The sequence below is a fragment of the Muntiacus reevesi genome, chromosome 13, assembly GCF_963930625.1.
Source record: "Muntiacus reevesi chromosome 13, mMunRee1.1, whole genome shotgun sequence".
NCBI lineage: Eukaryota > Metazoa > Chordata > Mammalia > Artiodactyla > Cervidae > Muntiacus > Muntiacus reevesi.
In genome coordinates this window covers 21137993-21162381 of record NC_089261.1, presented here as the reverse complement: position 1 = coordinate 21162381, position 24389 = coordinate 21137993, and the positions used below count along the sequence as shown (strand labels likewise).

Below are 24389 nucleotides of genomic sequence, written 5' to 3'. Positions count from 1 at the left end.
TAATCACTATCATGCTGTGTATTCAAAATTCAAAATTGATTCTGTGAGCAGAGCAGCTTTGTAGCCTGGAATCTCCACTACGAAAGATGGTTGTTACAAAGATAAGACATCTTAGTGAAAACAGTATGTATAATGTGAAGTTAGAGTTCTAGGATTTCAAAGTGCCTAAAGATATTTAGGGTCTGTGCGTTCCTTTTAATTCAGCTAATAGGAATTATGGAAGATATGTATACTAAAACTTGATCTGGTTTAATTAGTTAGGTAACAGCTCATTGAGTCATTTGAACTGTAACATTTTTTATATATTTTGTTTTATTTTAGATGTTCGACAAGGACTGATAGGAGTTGGCCTAATAAATGTAGAAGATCGTTCGGGAATCCTTACTCTAGATAAAGGTAAATACGAGTTTCACACATGCACATAACTATTGCTGTATCATTACAGCCCGTTTTGTTGCTTGTTTTTATCAGTTTGAAGGGGAAGTTTCAAGTCTGTTGGTCTGTCTCTCAGTAAACTTAGTGTTCACAAAGCATACCTGGTGGGTTTTGCTACGATGTTTATTCAAAAAATTAAACCTCTATTCTCTTCTCTCTATGTAGCAACAATTCTCAAACTAGGTTGTAGGTATGAGCAACTGTTGAGCTTTTTGAAAGTACTTAAGCCAGGGCAGGAGCTCAGGCAGTGGTAATTTTCCAGAGCTCCAGGGCGTTCTACTTGTGCAGCAAAAGTTGAGCTTCACTGACTTCTGGCACTTAATAACTTTACAAGTTATGACTTAATGTTGGAAAGCATTCTTATGTGCTAAATTGTGTTCATATTTTCAGTAAGTAAAGTTGAAGATACAAAAATCTAATTTGGCAAACATCCTTTGACCGCATAGTATAGCTATACTAATAGCTAGAGGTAGAAGCGGTCAAAGTATAGGCCCGTTCTGCAAAAAGTACAAGAACTGTGAGAGAAGACTTTGGAGAAGAAAGTGAGACTTGAATTAGGCTGAGATGAATAAACTTGTTAAATTGCCATTTGAATGCCTTAAATCATTCATAAAATTTTGTCATTGCAGATTATAACAACATAGGAAAATTCTTAAACAGAATTTTGGGCATGGAAGTACATCAACAGAATGCATTATTTCAGTATTTTGCGGACACGCTTACTGCAGTAGTTCAAAATGCCAAAAAAAATGGAAGATATGATATGGGAATCTTAGGTAAGTTGGGAAATTTTTAATATGTCATGTGTATTCCTGATGAAATTTTTTTTTATACTTATACATTGCTCTTTCTTATTCAAGATCTTGGTTCTGGAGATGAAAAAGTGAGGAAAAGTGATGTTAAGAAGTTTCTGACTCCAGGATATTCAACATCGGGCCATGTAGAATTATACACAGTAAGCCTGTAAAATGTGCTCATTCAAGTATAGTGTGCTTTTCTGATAGGCATCCTAAGAAGTGAGTTTAATTTAAATTTCATTACTATTTTTTTTTTCACAGATAAGTGTGGAGAGGGGAATGTCCTGGGAGGAAGCTACCAAGATTTGGGCTGAGCTGACAGGACCAGATGATGGATTTTATTTGTCACTGCAAGTAAGACTTGTTTCCTTTAAATGTTAATTGTTAAGATATGTGTTTTCATTGCCAGCATTGTAATTATGTTTGCATTGTACTGATTTTCCAACTGTATTTAGCTCTCTCTATTATGATAATTTATCATTGTAAGTGTGAAGCTTTTTTAATAGTTTTTGAGGAGTATTATTAAATGCAAGTTTTAAATTATTACATATTCGAGGACTTCCCTGGTGGTCCAGTGGTTAAGACTCCCGTTTTCTACTGCAGGGGGCATGGATTCTCTCCTTGGTCAAGAAACTGAGATTCTCCTTACCACTCAGCATGGCCAAAAAGAATTGCATATTCTTAGTAAATGGAACTTTTCCCCCCATAATATAGTGAGTGACCTTTAGTCATAATAATGCTTTATGTCTTCAAGATTCAGTTTTCAGTTACTAATGTAACAACTGTCATTAGTTTAGTACTTGCATGTGGACAGAGCTAAAGGGAGAGAGAGTATGTGTATACATATTTACATTTAGACATACACGTGTACACAGATTAGTGCATATTTATTTATCCTAATTAAAACTATGGAATTTTAGTTTCACCTCTTCTCTGATACTTTGGTCTTCTTTCTTCCACACCAATAATCCTTGTTCTTCAGGGTACAAAGAATGATAAAATATTATGGACACTCTACCCCAACATTCCTGAAACTTTTTAAAAATAACTTGTTTGCATATACTTATCCCATTCTATTTAAAAAATAGTTACACTATTTCTGCATGTCAGCATCTGACAATGATATAGTATACTCTTTTAACCCTTAATTAATCTTAGTTCTATAGGTGATGACAGTTTTACCAGACATGAAGTCTATTTCACATTTTCATTTCTTGAATATCTTAAAAGATGCTACTATTTACTCTTCTCAGATAGAGTTGCTGTCAGAGTTTGATGATGTTCTAATTTCCTTTCCATTTTATATTTAATTGTTCTTTTGTGCCTGTATGTATGAAGGATTCTGTAAAGTTTAGTAATTTTCGTAGAGTTTATCTTGTATTAGTCATTCTTGGTCAGTATTCTGAGGTAGTTGGTATGCTGTTTTAATATGTAGTTTCAGATCTTTATTTTAGAAAGTTTTTGAATTATTTTTATTTGTAAAATTTTTAGTATTTCCTTCCTTGAATTTCTCCATTACTAGGTCTCCTCTTATCCACACATTAGATCTTTACTTGCCTTTAATATTTATTTTCTCTTGAATTCTTCTTAATCTTTATTTCTTTTTCTCTTAACAGCTTCATTGAGATATAATTCACATATTGTACAGTTCACTTACTTAAGTGTATAATTTAATGATTTCTGGCATATTACAGAATTTTTTAAAGTTAGAGTAAAATATATAACAAACTTGCCGTCTTATCCATTTTAAAGTGTACAATTCAGTGGCATTGATTATATTCACAGTGCTGTCCAGCCATCACCCTTACATAACTCCCCCAGCCTCTGATAACCTCTCATCTCTTTTCTGTCTATAAATTTGCATATCTTAAAAATTTGCATATCTTGGTACCTCATATAAATGGACTCATGTAGTATATGACGTTTGTGTATGGCTTCTTTCACTCAGCATATTGTTTTCAGGGTTCATCCATGTTGTAACCTGTGTCAGTTCTTTATTCCTTTTTGTGAGTCTTCTTCAACACCACAGTTCAAAAGCATCAATTCTTTGGTGCTCAGCTTTCTTTATAGTCCAACTCTCACATCCATACATGACCACTGGAAAAACCATAGCCTTGACTAGACGGACCTTTGTTGGCAAAGTAATGTCTCTGCTTTTTAATAGGCTGTCTAGGTTGGTCATAACTTTCCTTCCAAGGAGTAAGTGTCTTTTAATTTCATGGCTGCAATCACCATCTGCAATGATTTTGGAGCCCAGAAAAATAAAGTCAGCCACTGTTTTCCCCATCTATTTGCCATGAAGTGATGGGACCAGATGCCGTGATCTTAGTTTTCTGAATGTTGAGCTTTAAGCCAACTTTTTCACTCTCTTCTTTCACTTTCCTCAAGAGGCTCTTTAGTTCTTCACTTTCTGCCATAAGAGGGGTGTTATCTGCATATCTGAGGTTATTGATATTTCTCCAGGCAATCTTGATTCCAGCTTGTGCTTCCTCCAGCCCAGCGTTTCTCCTGATGTACTCTACATATAAGTTAAATAAGTAGGGTTAGACTATAAAGAAAGCTGAGCACAGAAGAATTGATGCTTTTGAACTGTGGTGTTGGAGAAGACTCTTGAGAGTCCCTTGGACTGCAAGGAGATCCAACCAGTCCATCCTAAAGGAGATCAGTCCTGGGTGTTCATTGGAAGGACTGATGTTGAAGCTGAAACTCCAATACTTTGGCCACCTGATTCGAAGAGCTGACTCATTGGAATAGACCCTGATGCTGGGAAAGATTGAGGGCAGGAGGAGAAGGGGACGACAGAGGATGAGATGGTTGGATGGCATCACCGACTCAATGGACATGGGTTTGGGTGGACTCCGGGAGTTGGTGATGGACAGGGATGCCTGGCGTGCTGCGGTTCATGGGGTCACAAAGAGTCAGACACAACTGAGTGACCGAACTGAACTCCATTGTATGTATATAGCACTTTTTGCTTACTTGCAAACACTTATGGAATGACAAACTGTAAATGAAGACCTGGTTCAAGAAGTAATTGTGTAAAGGAGACCAATTATGATGCCACAGGCAGGGTGAAACCATAAATAAGCTGTCTAGAGCATGAATCCCGAACTGTTTATGAGAGGGGTCAGATATAATCGTAGATCTTGCAGGCATGCATCATCTCTGCTGACTCTTCTTTGTGAATTTGTTTTCCTTCCTTTCTAAGATAGTTTCTCCCTCCCTCCCTTAAACTGTTCTTAAGCATAAGATCAGGCTGGATTTTGTCCATAAGCCTGGTTTATGAGTAGCAAAGCTCTCAAACTGGATCTGGTTCTGGGGGTTGGGGAGGGAGGGGTGTGTGTGTAAATCTTATAAGCCTCGGGAGGTTATAGGGAGTAATACATAGGAATTTCTTGTACATGGGTTTTTCCAGTAGTAGCATTTTTATACAACTATAGTACAATATCACAATGAAGCTATTGATACAGTTCACCAGATTTTATTCAGATTTCTCTAAGGCCTTGGTTAGGGTTTTGATTGGTCCATATAGGATATTGGTTATTGTCTTTCATTTGAAGTTATTGCCAGAACTGAAGCACTGGTAGATTTTGTTGAAAATGCTGATCCTTACCGGTTTCCCTGGAGTGAAAGGATGTGGTAATGTTGCCCTTTGTTACTGTCTGCATGGGCACAGACAGCTGGATGTGAGGAGTGAGGGCCTTCAAAGAGACATCTGAGATTTCCCTGGTGGTCAGTGGTCGAGATTCCACATTTCCAGTGCAGGGGGCGCGGGTTCCATCCCTAGTCAGGGTACCTAAGGGTACACTGAGGTGCAGCCAGAAAGTTAAGAGGAGGCATTCTTCCAGGAAGGCATAGCCTATTTCTGTGAACCTCCTCAGCAGCAAGCACATATGACTTACAATTTGTTTAATGTGTGTTGACATTAAGAAAGCCATGTCAGAATCATTTACAAAATTTTAAAAATAATTTTTATTTATTTATTTTTGGCTGTGCTGGGTCTTCATTGCTGCTTGTGGACTTTTCTCTGGTTGTAGCGAACGGGGGATACTCTTTGTTGAGGAGCGGAGGGTCTAGACATTAAAGCAGTAGATTTGGTGGAAGGACCTAGTTGTTCCTCAGCATATGGGATCTTCCCAGACCAAGGATAGAACCCACGTCTCCTGCATTGGCAGGCAGATTCCTATCCACTGTACCACCAGAGAAGTCCACAAAATCACTTTCATTCCTCTGTAGTGTGATACTTATTTTATAACTATAATAATTAAAACTGTCAAGGTAGATCACATTGTTACATGCTTTAAACATCTGAAGTATAACTGGAGTATTTCACATCAGCTGATAAAAGATTTTTAAATGTACTTTTCACTCAACTAATGTTTCATAGACTTCGCAGTAATTATATAAACAGTGTTTCAAATCATGTGAACAAGTAAAAGACAAAGGATCTTTAATATCCACAAAATGTAAAATACTGAGTCGTTTTATCCATTTAAGAATTATCTTAATATAAAAAGTTAGTAGCTTAGCAAACTATTTTGTAGAAAAGGAAGTGTTAGTTGCTCAACTGTGTCCCAATGGACTATAACCTGCCAGGCTCCTCTGTCCATGAAATTCTCCAGGCAAGAACACCAGAGTGGACTGACATTCCCTTTTCCAGAGGATCTTCCCTACCTAGGGATCAAACATGGGTTTCCTGCATTACAGGTAGAGTCTTTATAGTCTGAGCCACCAGGGAAGCCCTGTAGAGGAGGGTATTTTTGTAGAGGAGCTGGAAAGATATCTTTCAAACTTTTCCTTTTCCTTCAGTTTGGCTCCAGAGACTCTTGCTTTGAAATTGTTCACCATTATTTAGAACAGATACTAATTTCCCAGCCTTATTTTTCCTTGAATTAAATGATGCTTTTTACAACTCTTTGTCTTAGGATTTCTCTCATAAAGTCCAACTTTTAAAAATTAAAAAAAAAAAAAATCAACCAGAAACACCAAGTTCCATTGTTTTTCTAATGCATCCTTTTCTTCCACTTCTGCATCATATTGTGTATTATTTGTTCAATATTTGGCTTTCTCCCATTACAGCATTACTGTCTACAGATCAATTTGTGATATTCCATGTGGTATTTCACTCTCACAAACTATAGGCTTAAAATTGTAGCACTGGTGGATTAGATGAATTCAGAGGACTGTGAATGATCAAAATTATTTTTTTGAAGGTTATATTTTGTTGTAACTTGAAGGAGAGTGACATACCTTAGAATTATTTCCCATGAAGACCTTCCTGCCCACTACTTAGATTCCTCTGTCACATCTCTGAGCCTCTCTAGGCTGTGAGTCCAGTGTCATGGATTAGAAGAAGCAAAATTTTCTCCATTGGACATTGTGCTTTAAGTCTTATTCAACACAATTTTCTAAAAAATATCTTGACCTTCAGCCTGCCTCAAAGTTAAGGCCTTCACCTTGCTTAACTCAATTACACAGCAGTGTTATCCTTTCTTCACAGTTCTGTATTTACCTACACATTTGGCATTATAGGGTTACCTAGTGGCTCAATGGGTAAAGCGTCTGTCTGCAATGCAGGAGACCCGGGTTTGACCCCTTGGTTGGGAAGATCCCCTGGAGACGGAAATGGCAGCCCACTCTAGTACTCTTACCTGGAAAATCCCATCGACGGAGGAGCCTGGTAGGCTACAGTCCATGGGGTCGCAAAGAGTCGAACACAACTGAGTGACTTCACTTGGGCTACAGTCCATGGGGTCGCAAAGAGTCGAACACAACTGAGTGACTTCACTTTCACTTTTTTTCACTTTGGCATTATAATCTTTCAAAGGATAAGATTTGCTGATGTGATGGTACAAAAAGCAAACCTGTCTTAAAATGTACAATGTTGACTATATATTTTCTTACCATTTTTTTTTAATAGATAAGAAACAACAAGAAAACTGCCATCTTAGTTAAAGAAGTAAACCCTAAGAAGAAGCTTTTCTTAGTTTATAGACCAAATACCGGGAAACAGCTCAAATTAGAAATTTATGCTGATCTAAAAAAGAAATATAAGAAGGTATTTTTCCATTTGTCCATGATGTTATATAGGAATACTTTTTCGTAATGTATTGAGTGTTTATATGTGAAATTTTTTTGTCAGTTTTTCCTATTTGCTGGAATATGGTTTTCAGGAAAAGTTTTTAACTTTTAAAAAAGTCTTGTTAAATTAATATCCCAGTCTTAATGTTATCAACCATTAGGAAGATTATGATTATTTGAAGCAGCTTATGTTGTCAAAAAAGGAAGCTTTAACAGTGCTGACTACAAAAATTAGAATTTTTTAAATGAAAGGAAGATGTACAAACTAAAATACCTTCTCACCAACTCTTGCTTTTATTGTGAGCTGCTGTGTTTACATTTTGGAGTGATTTCTAGAAAAACAGTGAATGCCTGTTGTTTCTAACTTTGGTATGTAATAATTTCGTTGTTAGCATTACCTTATATTACTGTTATTCCTAGCCATTTTCCACTTGAAAACAGTTGTAATTGTTAGCTATTTGAAATATTCATTACATAGGGAAGCCCTCATGGCAGAGCATTAGCATTCAGGTGCAGTCAGTAGCAAGGGCCAGGTTCTCTGTGCAAAGATGATTTTAAATTGGCTTCAGAGATCAAATTAGGCAAGCAGTGTGTGTTTCAGTGGAATTTTCATCTTCTTTTCACAGGTAGTCTCCGACGATGCCCTGGTCCACTGGTTAGATCAGTATAATTCATCTGCAGATACTTGTACTCATGCTTATTGGTTAGTATTTTTGTTTTTCTCACCATTTATTCCATTTGTCAAGATTTAATTTAAATATCTCTTTACTCTTTGGCAGTATGTCCCTGTAAGTACGTGGGCAGTTATCAGTTGCTTGTTGTTTCTCTAGGCAGAGGTACATAGTGGAAGTCTCTGACCACACGCTGTTTACATCTCCCCTTTGCTGTTCATGGATGCTTCCTTACTTCCGACTGCCTGCCTGCCTATAGGGACTTAATTATCATGCTTGGGGTTGAGACTTAGCTTTTTCTTTCTGCTTCTCTCTTCGTTTCCTTCGTTCCTTTTTTTCTTACTTCCCCCCCATCCCCCACCCCCCCCGAAGTTCTATTGGTGTCTCAAGTCAGTTTTATTTTTAAGGCTAAGTAACATCTAGGAAACCACAAAGATGCCTCAAGTAGCTAACAGCAGTAGAAAACTTGACTGTTGAGCCCTGGAACCGATCCTGCTGTGCTGCTAGGCTAGCCAGAGGTGTTGTCAAGTCATTATGTTCATTTCGGGGCATTGAGAATGGAATATCTTGGCCCACTTTATGAAAAGGGACTCAGGATATAGATGAGTTTTAGCCAGGTTTTTATTTAGACACATGTAAGTAGATAGCTTTGCTGTGATATAAGCAAGATTTTGTTTGTTTTTGCTGAGGCCTTTTTCACTTACCTGATTTAGAATCAAATATTTGTCCTTTAATACTGTAGGAATGACTGGCAGAATTATCTTACAAACTGGCATTAATCCAGTAAACAAACATATTAAAATGACACATGCAAAATGGCTATCAAAACCAATACATCAGCCATTTTATAGGGAGCCAGACCCCAGAAATAACTGTAATTTTAAAATCAGTAGTGATACCTTAAATTAGGATAATCCAATATGTGAAAAGAATTGCAGGCTCTGAAACACACTTAAGTTTGTAAATGATAGGGCAGTTTCCATTTGAAATTCAGTAGGTGTGAGCCTGGTGTGTGTGCATGTTCACACATATATATATATATATATATATATATGTATGTTTTCTTTTTTTTTTTTAATCTGTCCTAGGCGTGGCAACTGCAAAAAAGCAAGCTTGGGATTAGTTTGTGAAATAGGTCTTCGTTGCCGCACATACTATGTATTATGTGGCTCAGTACTGAGTGTCTGGACAAAAGTTGAGGGTGTTCTTGCGTCTGTCAGTGGCACAAATGTGAAAATGCAGATAGTTCGCCTAAGAACAGAGGATGGACAACGGATTGTAGGTGAGTCTTTTTTTTTATTCCTTTGGTTCGAGCTGTGAGAATAAAGAAAATCAGATCCTTGGTTTTTTTTTTGTTTTCCTTCATAACATCTTAGAATGTCTATTCCAGTGGTGGGGTAAAGTTTCCTTTCTGTTGCTTTTTTTTTTTTTGCGCTCCCCCATTCCCCCCGCCCCCCGCCTCCTCAGAACCCAGCCGAGGAGCTCTGTTGCGTGCTCTTGCTCCCTCCTTCCCTCCCTGTTGACCTCTGTGCAGGCTGTCTGGTATGAAGACGAAGGATTCTCTGACGTCTGTCTCTTTGTATTCGGGCCATGTGAGACTATGGAACTCAAAGCCACTGTGCGCAGAGGCTGGACTGAAGTCATGCAGGGAGCAAGGGAGACAAGTTGGCCGCTCCCACCAGTCCCTCAGTGACAGGCTCACTTCCCAGCAATCCACCCAGTTACTGTACTTGCCTTGTCACGTGCTCTTTGTTTCTTTTGCAACAACCTTTCTCTGTATCACGGGTTGCCTATGGGCCAGAGTCAGTCCATGAGCATTCTTTTGATCATGAGGTATTTTTGGTTGTCAGATTTCAGTTGAATTAGTTGCCACCTTTTAAAAATCAAAAGAACAGATTTCTATCTTTTTTTTTTTCCTATCTTCTTTAAAAAAAAACAAACAAACAATTACACTGCAGAGAAGCTTGGAGCATTGAGCCCCTGTTCCCACATGAGAGAAGTTCAGGTCCCCTGATGCAGGACATAATACACAGTCCAGTTTGGTGACTTCCACACACTCCCACTTAGCAGTTAGTGTTTCAGTGTGCATTTGAATTTGTAGCCACTTTCTGGAGTCTCTCTGGTACATTAGTACATACCAAAGAAGGTGATGCTTCCATGCATTTCTAGACTGCAAAGGTAGTGGCTAGGAAGATCCTGTATCTGGCTTTCTCCTGCTTGAGCAGGTAGGTGGTGGTACCCTAGACACATGAATGTGCTCAGGCATTTGTGGGTAATACTGCTGAGGGATCAGGCCACTTCTGAAGGGGCCAGTTCAGTCATTTAGTATTCATTTAGTTTGTGTATGAAATCTTGTTCATTAACTTAATATTATAACATCATTTGAAATTTGCTGTGAAGCTGTAAAATGCAGTATGAGTTCTCCTGGGTGCAACCTTTATAAATTGTTTTCTCCTTGCAGGTTTGATTATTCCTGCAAATTGTGTGTCTCCTCTTATAAATCTCCTTTCAACTTCAGACCAGTCTCAACAGCTTGCAGTCCAGCAGAAACAGCTCTGGCAGCAGCGTCACCCCCAGAGCATCGCCAGCTTGAGCAGCACATAAGAACAGACAGGTTTCAACATGGATGTATCTGAAATGCTGTTGAAGCATATCATTTGCATAAAAATCAGGGACAGTTTCCAAAGAATTATAATTTTTTTTTTCAGTTGTGCTCTCTCTAGTTAATTTTCTTGGGAATAAGGACAAACCTGGAATAGATAGCAAAACTGAAAATCAGCAGTGCCGACAGTGGTACATCTGTCTTTCCGTGTGCTTTTCCCATGGTACTTAACCGTATGCTTTTACTTTGGGTGAGCAGAGGGATATGTGCGTATGTGTGTCAGTCTGTTTGTTTGTTTGTGAGTTTGTTAAAAGCTGCGAACCATAATTGGTTTAAAAATGCTTGGAACTTCCCAAACTGGCTTTACTTTTATGTTATACAGTGCTCAGGGTTAACGCAGTACATCCATGCCATTGCTGTGGGACTTATCCCCGGATGCATGTGTTTTGAGTCTATAAATAGAGAAAATATATATTGGTTTCTTTTTCCAACTTATTAAAACAATAGGTTTATTAAAGCATGAAATGAAAGGTTGCATATCATGCATTCAGGTTCTTTTCTAGTTTTTGTTCTGACAGTGCATGTCTTTGAAAGCATGCGTAAACAAGATTAACACAGAAGTCAAGTAACAGAGCGAAACATTTGTAGATGTACAGCATTGGTTATTGCATTTTTATAGTGTTTATACCTGGGTATTGCTTCAAACCCTGCAAAATCTTATCCTCCCATTCTCCCTGCCCCAGGTTTCTTGTCAAGGTAATGAGTACACACATTTTTTTGGTGATAAAACTCTTAAAAAGTTAATTTTAATGTATTAATAGCATTCCTAATGTGTGCTGCAAAAAAGGCTACAAGCCTGCTTTTCTTAAAATTACATCTTTCTTAACTTAAAGATAGTTGTAGAAAGGAGTACAGATTGGCTTCTGTCTTGCAAACAATCTTTTTTTTTTTTAACTTCATTATCTTAATTTGCTTTGTCACTCTTAAAAATGAAAACTTTGTACTTGAGTTGTAAACTAGACAATGAGGAAACACTTGAGGCTTCTGCTGTATGTTTATTTCTTGTTGTTATTGTTGTTACCCAGTAACTTGAATATTGTTTAATGTGTTGTAAGACATTGTAGAGTTTATCTCAAGCTGTTAAAAATGGTAATGTACAAATGTGAATAGACACTTATCTATAATATGGGTAAGTTTTGTTTCGCCTATAATAGATGTTTATAAAAACAAGTGAGGGGACAATTGGTCTTTTTGTTTCCTTTTTTTTCCCCTTTACTTTTTTTGCTTGCACAGGTTGCACTATTGAGAAACTGAGATTGTATAAACCTGGTCAAAAGCTGCAAGATACCACAATCTTGTAGATGTCAAATAAAAAGTTATTATACTAACCCGAAGTGGACTCTTGTTTAGGCCCTCACCACCTGCAGAAGTAGCCTGTGATGGAAACGCTGCAGAACTCGGCGTGTTGCTCAACATTCCAGGTAGCCTTAGATTTTGACTTCAAACCCAGCCCACAAAATCAAAGTGGTGTTGAGGAAGGGGTGAAATAATAGTGCTTTCAAATGTTTTGCAAGTTGAACTGTTCTCCTTTGTTCCTTTCTCAACTTCTTGCAGGATCTGGTGAGATGTATGTTCAGTGATGGGTAAGCTAGAGCTGTCATCCTTTTGTGTTTCTACAAGCCTGAGTTTAGTTAGGTCACGTTCACCGCAAGTTTTCTTTCTTTGAATTTATTTATTCTTGACGCCTAAAAGAACAAATTGAGAATAATTTCGGTTCTTTGGCATATTTTGCCCAGTGGATGCAACTTTTATCCTCAGTCTATCCTTATATCTCAGGCAGTGATCCGTGAATATCAACCAGTGTCCCTTGTTAGGGCCACTAGACCCAGCTGGCAGCAAAGAGCAAAGTTGTCCACCTGCACCAAAACTTCCCAGTTAGTTCTGTTTTTAAATCAGGAGCCTAGTTGGTTTCCATCAGCACCCCAAGGGTGATAGAGCTGTGGAGAGGAAGCCTAACCATCCTGCTCCCTCCATTGAGACAGAATGGCAGGGTTGTGGAAGAGAGACTGTCTCTCGTAGGCTTGACCCAACTTTGCTTTTTTTGGGTGTGCGGCCACCTTTTTTTTTTTTTTTTTTAAAGCAAGTTATGGTTTTTTCCAAGCAGCTTCAGTATCAGGATTCTTTAATATGAAATTAGTTGACCCTCACAATTCACAATGTAATGTTTGCTCTTGGAATAGCTATCTTGTTACAGAGGGGGATGTGTATGTCCTGTTCTTTGTAGAACAGCTTTGTTTTGCATTTTTAAAAAAGGTCCAGAAATAAGTCCTTTGAAAACTCTCAGAGTAGACCTCGGAAAGGCAGCCGTGTAAACGGATGGGGAGCTGAGGTGCCGGCTGCCCAAGCTCATGGTGGTGCGTTGTGCACGTGAGCCTTAGGAGCCCTTGTTAGGCTCTGCCCATGCTCCTCTCTGGAGGTGAACATACGACCTTTGCACTGTGCCCTTATCCAAGTCAGCAAGTTTTAGGTTGGTCAGCATGGGGAAACCCAGCATTCAGTATCCTCCTCTATCAAAAAACAAATCAAGTCTCAAACGAGAGCTAACTTCGGTAAAACAGGTCTTGTATTTCAGGATCTGAATGCCACATCTGAACCCAAGGACCTTGTTGAACCGTATGTGAGTCCATTTGGCCTCTGTAATGCCTTTTCTCCCTTTTTAGCAATATGACTCTGAGCACAAAAATCTGATTATGAATCATGTTCGTGTTTTCAGAGTTTACAGTCCCGATTGTGCTGAAAACCGCTTTCCCAGTCCAGAGCTGCTCAGATGGTATTGGGGAGGTTAGTGTTCCCCTGATCCAGCATCCTCCATGCCACAAGGTCTCTAGCTGCAGTTAGTGGGTTTATCCAGATACGTATCAATGATACAAATTCCTGAAAGTATTAATAAGGTATTTTTAAACACAACTTGATGAAAAAGTTAATATCTTAAGCAGTTTTCCCTTTCTGCTGCTAAATTGCCGATACAACTCTTCAGTGTCTTTTCTTCACATCTGTATATAAGTTTAGCAAGAACCAGCATCCAAAGCAGTGTGGGAGTGTGTGTGTGTGTGTATGTATATATATATTTATTCCAATCCAGTTAGCACTTCAGAAACCTTTTTGAGTTGCAACAGTAAAACCTTTTAGTTTTATCTTGCTTATTTATCTGTAAAGGTAAAAGTTCTAGATTACCAAACTCCAGGGAAATATTAATATTTTAGAGGCAGAATTTTCTGGCTGTACCCCCTGGGGCATTCATTTGCTAATCTCCATGTGATGCTATCAGAACAACTTCTAACAGGGATGACAAGCAAGGGTACCAGGACAGCACTTAGAGTTGTATAACGGGAACCTTTCCCTCATTCCCCTCTACTTTCCAAGGAGAGGGAAGAAAAGCAATAGATTCGAAATGATTGATGCATCTCAGTTGATGAAAGTAGGAACAGAGGAAAAGTGTTTTTCCCTTGGGTCCTTTTCTTGATTAGACGTTAAGAGGAAAGTCCCTACCCAAGTACTCTCTTAAAAAATGTACCCCAACGACATTCGACAGTTTCTACGAATGGTGCTACATAAAGAGTCTCTGTGAAGCTGGTACCTGGTTGACAGATGTTTGGGGAATGCAGGCATCCCAGTGGCAGTGGGCATTGGTTGACTATCCTTCCTATATCTGAGGTCTCCTTGGCTAACACCGCACCCAGGTGCATGCACTGTGCATGCCTTGCTGCTGGAATATGCAGCAGGCAGTCCATGTTGTGGCTACAGCTGCGAGCAAAAACCATTTGTAAAAAGCCCTTGTTGGATGCCAGTTGTCTAATACAAGGCAGTGCATTTTAAGGGCATATAAGTGAAGGAAACACATTTAGATACCTGCAACTCTAGCTAGCTAGTAATTTTTTTCTGAGTACTTGAGGTGAAATCCAAAACCCACCTTCTAATCTTACGCTGTACTTATATATATGTACATAATGTGTATATATAGAAATGTTGAGTTCTTTTGAATTCTGAATGTAAATATTTCTTGTAAATTGGGACCCCACCCACTTGTTTGTCTCTTTTCCCTCCTCCAATTCTATTTATTCTTTTCTTGGTTTCCCATAGGGGGCTTCTTATAATTTTTTTTCTTTTTTTTTTTTTTTTTTTGCTGTAGAAAAGTTTTGCTGAAAAACTTTAGTTGAATTTGTTCATGTATTTTAGAATTCAGTTTTGCATCTTTACTATAGAATTCCTGTGTCTGTTTTGTGTTAATATTTTTCAACATGCCTGATTGTGTTTTGCATTTTTATTACATATTTTTTACTGTGTGCAATGCATTGTATTGGGGGAATGTACTTGAGTGCAATTTCTGATACTGTCATTATATGACTAGTTACGCTCATTTATGTTGCTCTTTGGAAGCTATAGTGAGCCTGTTTTCACCTGAAAAAATTTCTTCCCAAGACTTCCTTTAAGCTCCTCTAACTTCTTCAGTGCATTTGGGATCAAACTCAACTCTTCAGTAAACCTGACTTGTTTCTACCCTTGCAACTTTTCAGGCCTGCACCACATCCTTCATCCTTGTGGCTTTCCAGCCGAGAGGGAAATCTTGTAGATCTGAACAGTGATGTATGGGCTGCTGTTGCTGCAAATTTTCTGTTTCTTAAAGAAGTTGAGTCTGTCCTTTAATCCTTCACATAATAATCAGAAACTTACTTTCCAGTGAGCATGGCGATCTGCTTCTGTCCCACCAGTTAAGGGGCGGAGACAGGCCTGGTACGGGCTGGTGTCCGTACTAGCAGGTCAGAGAACGTGCTTCCAGGGACAGTTGTCCCCCTGAGTAGAGCAGCACAACTGCTTGTGCAGGCTCCCGTGACCTGCAGCTCAAGGGCTGATGCTGTGTGTTCACTTTGGAGGGGACAGGCTGGTGGGATCCCGTGAGCTGTCCCACCACCAACAAGCTCTTGAGTTGATCTTGACTAGATTGGCTGTAAACCTAGGAGCTGAGAGGGCTGGAGGCACGCTTTACGATTGGATTAGTGTTGCCAGGAGGGCCCACCCAGGAGTGGCTCACAGAAGTGGTGGTAATCATTACCACCACTGTGGTAACAGGCAAATACTGTGTTTCTACCTACAGATTTTGCACTTTTAAGAAGATATTCCTCCATAACTTTCAGCAAAGACACCATGAGCGTTTCTCGGGCCTTTCATTCATGCACACGTTTCATTTGTTGCTTGGTAGACTTACTGACATTTAGAAGTTGTCTGTATTTAGGTGAGTCTTAGGAATTTAGTGTGCCTTGAAAGAGGGCCTGTCAGAGGTGAGCTGCTCTGCAGAGGCTTTCCTTCTCTGACGCCCAGGAGGCAGTTGAACCACGTGGTTTGCAGCAGCAGCAGTCAGGCTGAGGCCATACCCTTGTAGTGCAGAGCCGAGCAAGGGGTGCCACCGGGGACGTAGTCTGTCTTCCATACTCGCAGGTCAAGCCTCCTGGGGCTGAGGGTCAGTCCGCAGGCTCCTTAGTGAGAACCCCCTGGCTTTTCCACCCATCACCCTGTCCTGAGGGCCTTTCTTGCTATGACAGTATTTGTGGCACTGAAGAGGATAAAGAAGCTTGAGCCTTCTTTCTGACTTCCACTTTACAGGGCAGATAGCTTATATTTTCTACGTAGCACATTGCAGTCTTGCCGCCATCGGAAAAAAAAAAAATCATCCTGTTCATGGTTTATACTGAATTTGCAAACTACTGATATTATTTTTCAATAACCACTTTATCTACCATCAACCATGAGAGGTGGGAAGAGGTACGCTGTATCTCTGCAATAAAACTTTTGCCAGGTTCTACCTCCCGCTGAGCAAAGGATACTTTTGTACTTAGGCATAGATCTTCCTCCTTTACTAATCTGACATGGTGCATCTTGAGACAACATGTGATGGAATCCAAAGACAATTTGAAACAAAGGTGGATGTAAAACTCTTTTGGTTGTTTTTGTTGTGTTCTTTTTTACAATCTCTCTTTTTATATTGCTACTCTGTTTTGAATGTCCATCAGTGTATGAAGGGTACTCACTGTTCTGATGATACTGCACTGCTTCTTCAGCCTTCTGTGGTGATACAGTACCAAGTGTCCAGAAACAATTGTTCTGTTTTGATTTGTAACTTAAAAAAAAAAAAATTGGGTCTCATGCAATAAAAAAATGTATTGGCTGCATTTAGCGAGGTTTATACCCTTGGAAGTAAAAACTATCAACCATGAAGCATAACAAAATTCTGTATTTAGGTTTTTGTTGTTGTGTTTTCTGATTTTTGTTTCTCTTTTTTTTCCTTTTTTGTAAGATTCTTAATTAAACTGGCTAATATGTTGCTTTTGTCTGTGTGTTTTCTTTGACTGGGCTCTTGAGTACCTGTTTGAGCTGTGTCAGGGCTCACCACGCTGACCTAGAGAGCTTCTTTCCATTGGGGGCTTGGACTTTTTATTGGCTTTGTATTTAAAAAGAATTCTAGAAGACTTCTTATGGTGAGGATATAAAGGAACCCAGCGCTTGTTAGAGTTAAAAAAAAATGGCCACGCCACTGTAGAGCTTCAGTGAGTTTGCACTGGGTGCCCTGGCCGGGGGGCTCAGGTCACAGGTGTCCTCTGCAAGGTGCCGCAGTGTTGGAGATCTTGAGGGTATGAGGCTCACTATTGAAAATTCATTCCTGCTGCTGCACAGCCATCCAATCTGTGAGTCTGAGATTGGAGCTCTGCTGATGAAAAATAAAACGGAAACTACTGCAGACAGCTTAGCGTGTGCCAGTCACTGGGTGCTTTCCATAGTCCTCAGTCCTCTGCTAGCTCTCAGATGAAAAGCCTTTCTAAGTCTTGTGGAATTGGTGCCTTTATTTCATATTTCTTCACTAAGTATTTATTTATTTATTAAAAAAATTTTTTTTTATTAGTTGGAGGCTAATTACTTCACAACATTTCAGTGGGTTTTGTCATACATTGACATGAATCAGCCATAAAGTTACACGTATTCCCCATCCCGATCCTCCCTCCCACCTCCCTCTCCACCCGACTCCTCTGGGTTTCACTAAGTATTTAATAAGCCACTGCTGTGTGTCTAGCATCGGGTCTCATGGCTCTCTTTGGTATGGATTCTTCATGGGTAGTTATTCTCATGTCAGAGACAGCAAATAAGCGATTAGGTTAAGGTTCCGGTGGTCATGGGAGCTAGGAAGGAAACATCAGGAATGCTGGGTATGGGGGGTGTGGTAAAGTGGGGAGGAGGTGAGCCACTGTCCACTGGCACCAGACTGCTTTGTGGGTCCTGCAGTGGACAGAGAGATGGAGGGTGGTGAGCTCTGGGGCTCTGGGATGGCGAAGTAGTGATTGGCCAAGAGATCCAGTCAGATCCTTGCACTGGCCTCAGGAAGCCAGAGAATTTGGGATTAGACAGGCCTCGAAAATACTACGGGACACCCAAAATGACGAGTAGATCTCTGTGTCGTGTGTGTGTGTGTGTGTGTGTGTGTGTGTAGATCTCTGTCCCATGTGTGTATGTGTTTAAGCCTCCCTGCCTCTATTCACCTCTATGCCATGTGAGAACTGGCACTCACTTCATAGATGAGATGGGCACAGAGGTTGGGGGACTGCAGGTGGTCTGGACCAGGGGTCCATGCCACTCACTTGTTCTCTAGATGTGGACAAAGATATTTAAAAAAAAACATTAAAAGAAATGTCTGCAGTCTGGCTTGTTTGCGAGTCCTCTTTGTGGGCTTTGAAATGCTTGAGAGAATCATGTTCAATTTGTAGCTTGAAATGCTTAAGGGAATTTAATCAAATTTGTAAATGGTGTTCATGTTTAGGGGAATTTAGCCTGCCAAACACATGAGATAATCGAGCATTAATTGAAGAACAAGTGAAAAGGAGTGTTTTACATTTTAACTGAAATCTCACAAAAATATTTATAAATTTAGCATCAAGATTTAAAGAAAACTGTTCTTAAATGTATAACCTTAATACATTAAGTATTAATCTGAATAAGAAGAAATGAGAGGCCAGACTTCATGGAGAGCCTCCACCGTCCTCACTGAGTTTTTTTGTTAATGGTTCCAGTTTACTTTGACTTTATTCCCTTTCGGGGATTCATGTGTAATCCAGGTCTGCTTTCTGCCTCACATGGTGTTCCCCGGGCCTCCACACCATTGACTTTTGGGCCAGTCCATTCTTTGTGGAGGGAAGGGAGAGGTGGGAGCTGTCCTGTGCATTGTATGGTGTTGAGCATCACCCTTGTTATCTACCCACTAGATACCAGTCGTACACGCTGCATACCTTGCACCCTGCCAGTAGTGAAAACCCAAAATGTCTCCAGACATGGCCTCTTGAGGGGAAAAACTGCCTCTAAGCAAGTAGGTCACCCAGAGGCCAAGGCTGGTGTCTGATCTGTGTGTCTGCACACACATGTGTGTTTTATAGAGGACAAGGTCCGTGAACAAGGGGGCAACACCCTTGAGATAATGGAAAATACAAATGTTAACTGGCTAGGGGGTTTGGAGTATGTACAATACGATTTCCATAAGTATGAATATTTATCAGCTAGTCATTTGAGAGCATGATGTAAAGAAGCCATCTGTGAAGGCCTTTATGGAGAGAAAGAAGGCTAAAAGAAATGTGCAACATGTTTATTTTTAGAGCCTAACTCTCAGCAAGTTGGCTCCGTCCTCCGAAAGCTGCCCACTCTGGGAGTCAAGTGCATCTTTGGGTTAGGAGAGGCGAGTGCCACAGTACCGGTTCCAAACTACATCCCATTAGGAATCACCACCAGGTAGCGTGCAAAGGTAAGATGGCCAGGTGAACACTGAATTACTGGAACACTTAATTTTTATGTTTGTGATTGGTTGTTTACTTGAATAAGTAACACCAGCACCTGACAAGTCAACAGGCAGATGAGAACGCACACTGAACATTCTCTCTGCTCCTCCCGCTGGGCCCTCATTCTCCTTTCCAAGGCAGTCATTCTTGCCAGTTTCTTCACTATCCTTTCTTGGGGAACTTGAGAGGGTAAATTTTTGAGTATCACAAAAAATGCTCTAGCTTCTGTTGTTTATCTGTAGTTGTAGGCAAGATTCATTCTCACAAAGATGGATGTGCAATTACTGGAGAAAGTCAAACTAGAATAAATTATTACTTGGAGAAAATAGAGACATTCATGAACTTCTGGTAAAAAGTCAAGTGTTCTGTGAAGATACCCACTGTTTAGAGACATAAGAGGTCCCTAGAATGTACTTTTTCATCTCTAGTCCTAGATCAAGATAAGTTATAGAATCCTCTAAATTTCTGCCTTAATATTGGATTTCTGTTTAGCTATTTCCACAGTCTATGTTTTTACATGTGTGTTTCCTGTTCAGAGGTATTGCTATGCAAATAGGATTATTCTGTTTGCTGATCAGTCTTAAGAAACAAACTTCTGAGGTCTAACACAGGAATTGGCAAACCATGGTCCACGGGTTTATACAGTCCACTGTCACCTATTTTTGAATGATCCTGGAAGCTAAGAATAGTTTTTATTTTCTTAAATGTTTGAAAAAATACATTTTTTTTTTTGTTTTTTGTTTGTTTTATATTTACTTATGGCTGCATTGGATCTTTGTTGCTGCACGTGGGCTTTCTCTAGTTGTGGCGAGTGGTGGTTACTTTTCATGGCGGTGTGCAGGCTTCTCACTGTGGTGGCTTCTCTTGTTGTGGAACGTGGGCTCTAGGCTTGCGGGCTTAATTGCCCCTTGGCATGTGGAATCTTCCCGGACCAGGGGTCAAACCCATGTTCCCTGCATTGGCAGGTGTATTCTTAACTACTGGATCACCAGGGAAATCCCAGAATATTTTGTACCATGTGAAAAATACCTGATACTCAAATATCAGTGTTCACAAAGTCTTATTGGAATCCAGGCATGCCCATCATTTGATGTATCATCTGAGGCTATGCTGTAATGGCAGACTTGCACAGTGAGATAATGTGGCCTGCAGAGCTTAAAATATTGACTATATGACCCTTTTCAGGAAAGCTTGCCAGATCCTGGTCATTGAAACAGAAATAATGGCAGAAACATAACTGAAAATTAATAAATTTGAGTGTAGACTTCTGATCAAAACCCAACTTAATGTCAAATATGGTTTTACTGTCCAGAGGATATAAACCACACTGGAATCACTGCTAAGTTAATCATGATACTTTACCCACAACCTGTCAAACTGTTGGGTCTGACTGCCTGGTTAACTAGCTTTTTAGGTCAGTGGTCTCTGAATGTTTTTGCTCATGTAGTCTTTTTGTTTTGTTTTTTGGCTGTGCCCCATGGCATGCAGGATCTTCAGGATCCTAGTCTTTGACCAGGGATCAAATCTGTGCCCCCTGAAGTGGAAGCACAGAGTTCGAACCACTGGACCTCCAGGGAAGACTTTGGTCACGTATTCTAGTAAGCATTTCTGAGTATACTTCCACTGTTAACTTATTAAACTTATAAGTCCTACGTGTGCTTCTGTGCTAGTATGTATGCAGTAAACCCCACATATATAGAAGTTTAGATGTACCCTCAACTCCTACAAGTCACCTTCTTACCACCTGGGGCAGGTTCGCTCCACTTTGGAGCTGACGGCCCCAGAATGGTGTCAAGTTTCCTAACAATTTCAAGACTTTTCTGATGCTTTTCTCTTAGGCAAAAATGGTATGTTGTCTGACTGCTTTCTTAGGATGTTAAGAGTTTTGAGAATTCTTAGAGCTTCATCCCATCAAACCTCCCTAATCTTATAGATGAACTAAGGCCCAGATAGGTTAAACAAGTTATTTGAGGCCTAAAGAGTTGGCTCACAGTGGATCCAGAGCTAAAGCTTATCCCCTGAGGCTCTTCCACTGGACTCTGCTTTCTCCTTCATCTGTTGCGTTCCCTGGCAAATCACTCTGTGACATACCAATTAAACTAATAAGGGTCTATTCTAGATCATTCTAAAACCATTCATTTAAAAGAACCTATCTTGGCTGATTCATGTGAATGTATGACAAAACCCACTGAAATATTATGAAGTAATTAGCCTCCAACTAATAAAATAAAATAAAAGGACCTATCTTGAGTTCAGGGTGTTTGAGCATAAGCCACCTGTTCTCTTTGCTTGGCCCTGCAATAAACCTTTCTTTGCTTAAAAAAAAAAAAAAAAAAAAAAAGCTAAAGGAGCCTTTTTGAGAGTTTCATACAGATTTCTTTTTTTTTCTTTTTGTGCTGTGCTAGGTCTTAGTTGTGGCATGTGGGATCTAGTTCCTAGTTTCCTAAGCAGGGATTGAAACTGGGTCCCCTACATTGGGAGCACAGAGTCTTACCCACTGGAATCTGTAAATGTGACTTTTTTGGGGATAAAAGGTCTCTGCAGGTGTAGTTAAAGTTATAAGATCATCCTGCATTAATTAAAGTGGGTCTTCAATCCAGTAACAAGTGTTCTTAGAAGAGCCAGGGAGAAGACACACAGAGAAGAAGGCCATCTGAAGGCAGGGCTGCAATGATGTGACCACAAGCCAAAGAATGCATGTAGCCATTCTAGAAGCTGGAAGAGGGAAAGGATCCTCCCTCAGGCCTTTAGAGGGAGCACGTCCCTGCCCACACCTTGGTTTCAGACTTCTGGCCCCCAGAACTGAGAGCAAGTAAGTTTCTGTTGTTTTAAGCCACCAGTTAGTGGTAATTAGATAGTGGCAGCCCCAGGAAGCTAACACATCTTTTATGGAAAGTGAGTTGTGAGCAGGAAGAAGGTTGTGAACAGGAGTTACCACCTGCAAATGAAAATTGATCTTGCTTTGCCTCATTTCTAGGAGCACACTGAGGCCCTTTATGGAATGTTCTATATGCCTTGACTAGACATTCAAGGTGGAGAAGGCAATGGCAACCCACTCCAGTACTCTTGCCTGGGAAATTCCATGGATGGAGGAGCCTGGTGGGCTGCAGTCCATGGGGTTGCTGGGAGTCGGACACAACTGAGTGACTTCATTTTCATTTTTCACTTTCATGCACTGGAGAGGAAATGGCAACCCACTCCAGTGTTCTTGCCTGGAGAATCCCAGGGATGGGTCTCTGGTGGGCTGCCGTCTATGGGGTCACACAGAGTCGGACACGACTGACGTGACTTAGCAGCAGCAGACATTCAAGGATGCAGGTCTTTCCTATGTAGTTCAAACTCAAGGAGACCAGCCAAATGCAATAGTGGGCAATAGCAGAGGGGCTGCCAGGCAGGGAAGTCTTTTCAGAGGTGGGCTTTGAGGGGTGAGCAGGAGTTTGCCAAGTGAAACACAAGGGCAAGTTGGTGTGATGAAGGCTCTGATGTGGGAATGAACAAGCACCAGGGTCATAATCTAGTCCAGTCTGAAGAAGAACTCATGGGAGACAAGGGGTAAGGAAATGGCTCTAGTGTAGTGGGGTGAGAGGGGACAGCTAAACGGGGCAGCCATGCCTGTAATGATAAGCTTCATTACAACGTGGGGATGGTCTGCTGCTGCTGCTGCTGCAGTAGTGCCTGAGACAGTAAACACTTGATAACTATCAATATTTGTTGAATAAAGGGGATTCCCCCCCTCCACCATGATCTCAATGGATGTAGGAAAAGCATTTGGGATGAGGTGGGAGGAAGGCTCAAATGGGAGGGGATATATGTCTATTTGGGGCTTCCCAGGTGGTGCTAGTGGTAAAGGACCTGTCTGCTAGTGCAGGAGATGTGAGAGATGCCAGTTTGATCCCTGGGTCGGGAAGATCCCCTGGAGGAGGGCATGGCAACCCACTCCAGTATTCTTGCCTGGAGAATCCCATGGACAGAGGAGCCTGTTGGGCTACAGTCCATGGGGTCGCTTAGAGTTGGATATGACTGAAGCGGCTTAGCACGCGTGTATGTATATGTATATAGCTGATTCACTTTGTTGGACAGCAGAAATTCACACAGTATTGTAAAGCAAATATATGCCAACAAAAAATAAAACATAACTGAAAAAAGAAAAAGTATTTGGGTTTCCCTGGTGGTCCAGTGGTTCAGAGTCCTCCTTGCAGTGCAGGGGATACCGGTCTGATCCCTGGTCCAGGAAGATCCCACACGCCTCGGAATGGGTAAGCCCTTGCTTGGTCCAGGAAGATCACACACGCCTCGGAGTGGGTAAGCCCTTGCTTGGTCTAGGAAGATCCCACATGCCTTGGGGTGGGTAAGCCCTTGCTTTGCAACTACCAAAGCCTGTGCACCATAGAGCCCTTGCTCCGCAACAAGAGAAGCACCGCAGTGAGAAGCCCACGCACCGCAACTAGAGAATAGCTCCTGCTCACTGCAACTAGAGAAAGCCCGTGCGCAGCAACAAAGACCCAGCACAGCCAAAAATAAAATTGAAAAAAAGGAAGTCTGATTCTAAAAAAGCATTTGACAAAATCCAACTCTTTTATGATAAAAACACTCAACAAACTAGGAAGAGAAGGGAACATCCTCAACTTGATAAAAGGCATCTATGAAAAGGCCACAGTGAACATCATACTTAATGGTGAAAACCTAAAATCTATACCCCTAAGATCAGGAACAAGGCAAGGGTGTCTGCTCTTCACTGCTTCTATCCAGTTCTGTCCTCGAGGTTTTAGGCATAGCTATGTGGCAAGTAAAAGAAAATGCATTGTATTTGGAAAGGAAGAATGAAAACTCTGTATTTGCAGATAACATGATCTTATATATAGAGTATCCTAAAGAATCTACATGCAGACACAAAACAACTATTACAGCTAAAAAGTGAATTCGGGAAAGTGGCAGG

At 40.5% G+C, this 24389-nt stretch overlaps 1 protein-coding gene across 4 annotated transcripts in view; it reads left to right on the top strand.

Moving 5' to 3' along the window:
• SBNO1 (strawberry notch homolog 1) overlaps positions 1-11974 on the top strand; it is a 51272-nt gene extending 39298 nt beyond the window's left edge. For all 4 annotated transcript variants that reach the window (XM_065905090.1, XM_065905091.1, XM_065905089.1 and 1 more), the window contains 8 exons: positions 322-396; positions 1065-1211; positions 1296-1390; positions 1494-1586; positions 7153-7290; positions 7940-8016; positions 9073-9266; positions 10446-11974. In XM_065905090.1, the coding sequence (XP_065761162.1) occupies positions 322-396; positions 1065-1211; positions 1296-1390; positions 1494-1586; positions 7153-7290; positions 7940-8016; positions 9073-9266; positions 10446-10588 (962 nt within the window). In that variant the 3' untranslated portion in view covers positions 10589-11974. The remainder of the gene's footprint in view (positions 1-321; positions 397-1064; positions 1212-1295; positions 1391-1493; positions 1587-7152; positions 7291-7939; positions 8017-9072; positions 9267-10445) is intronic.
• Positions 11975-24389: the final 12415 nt, after the last annotated feature.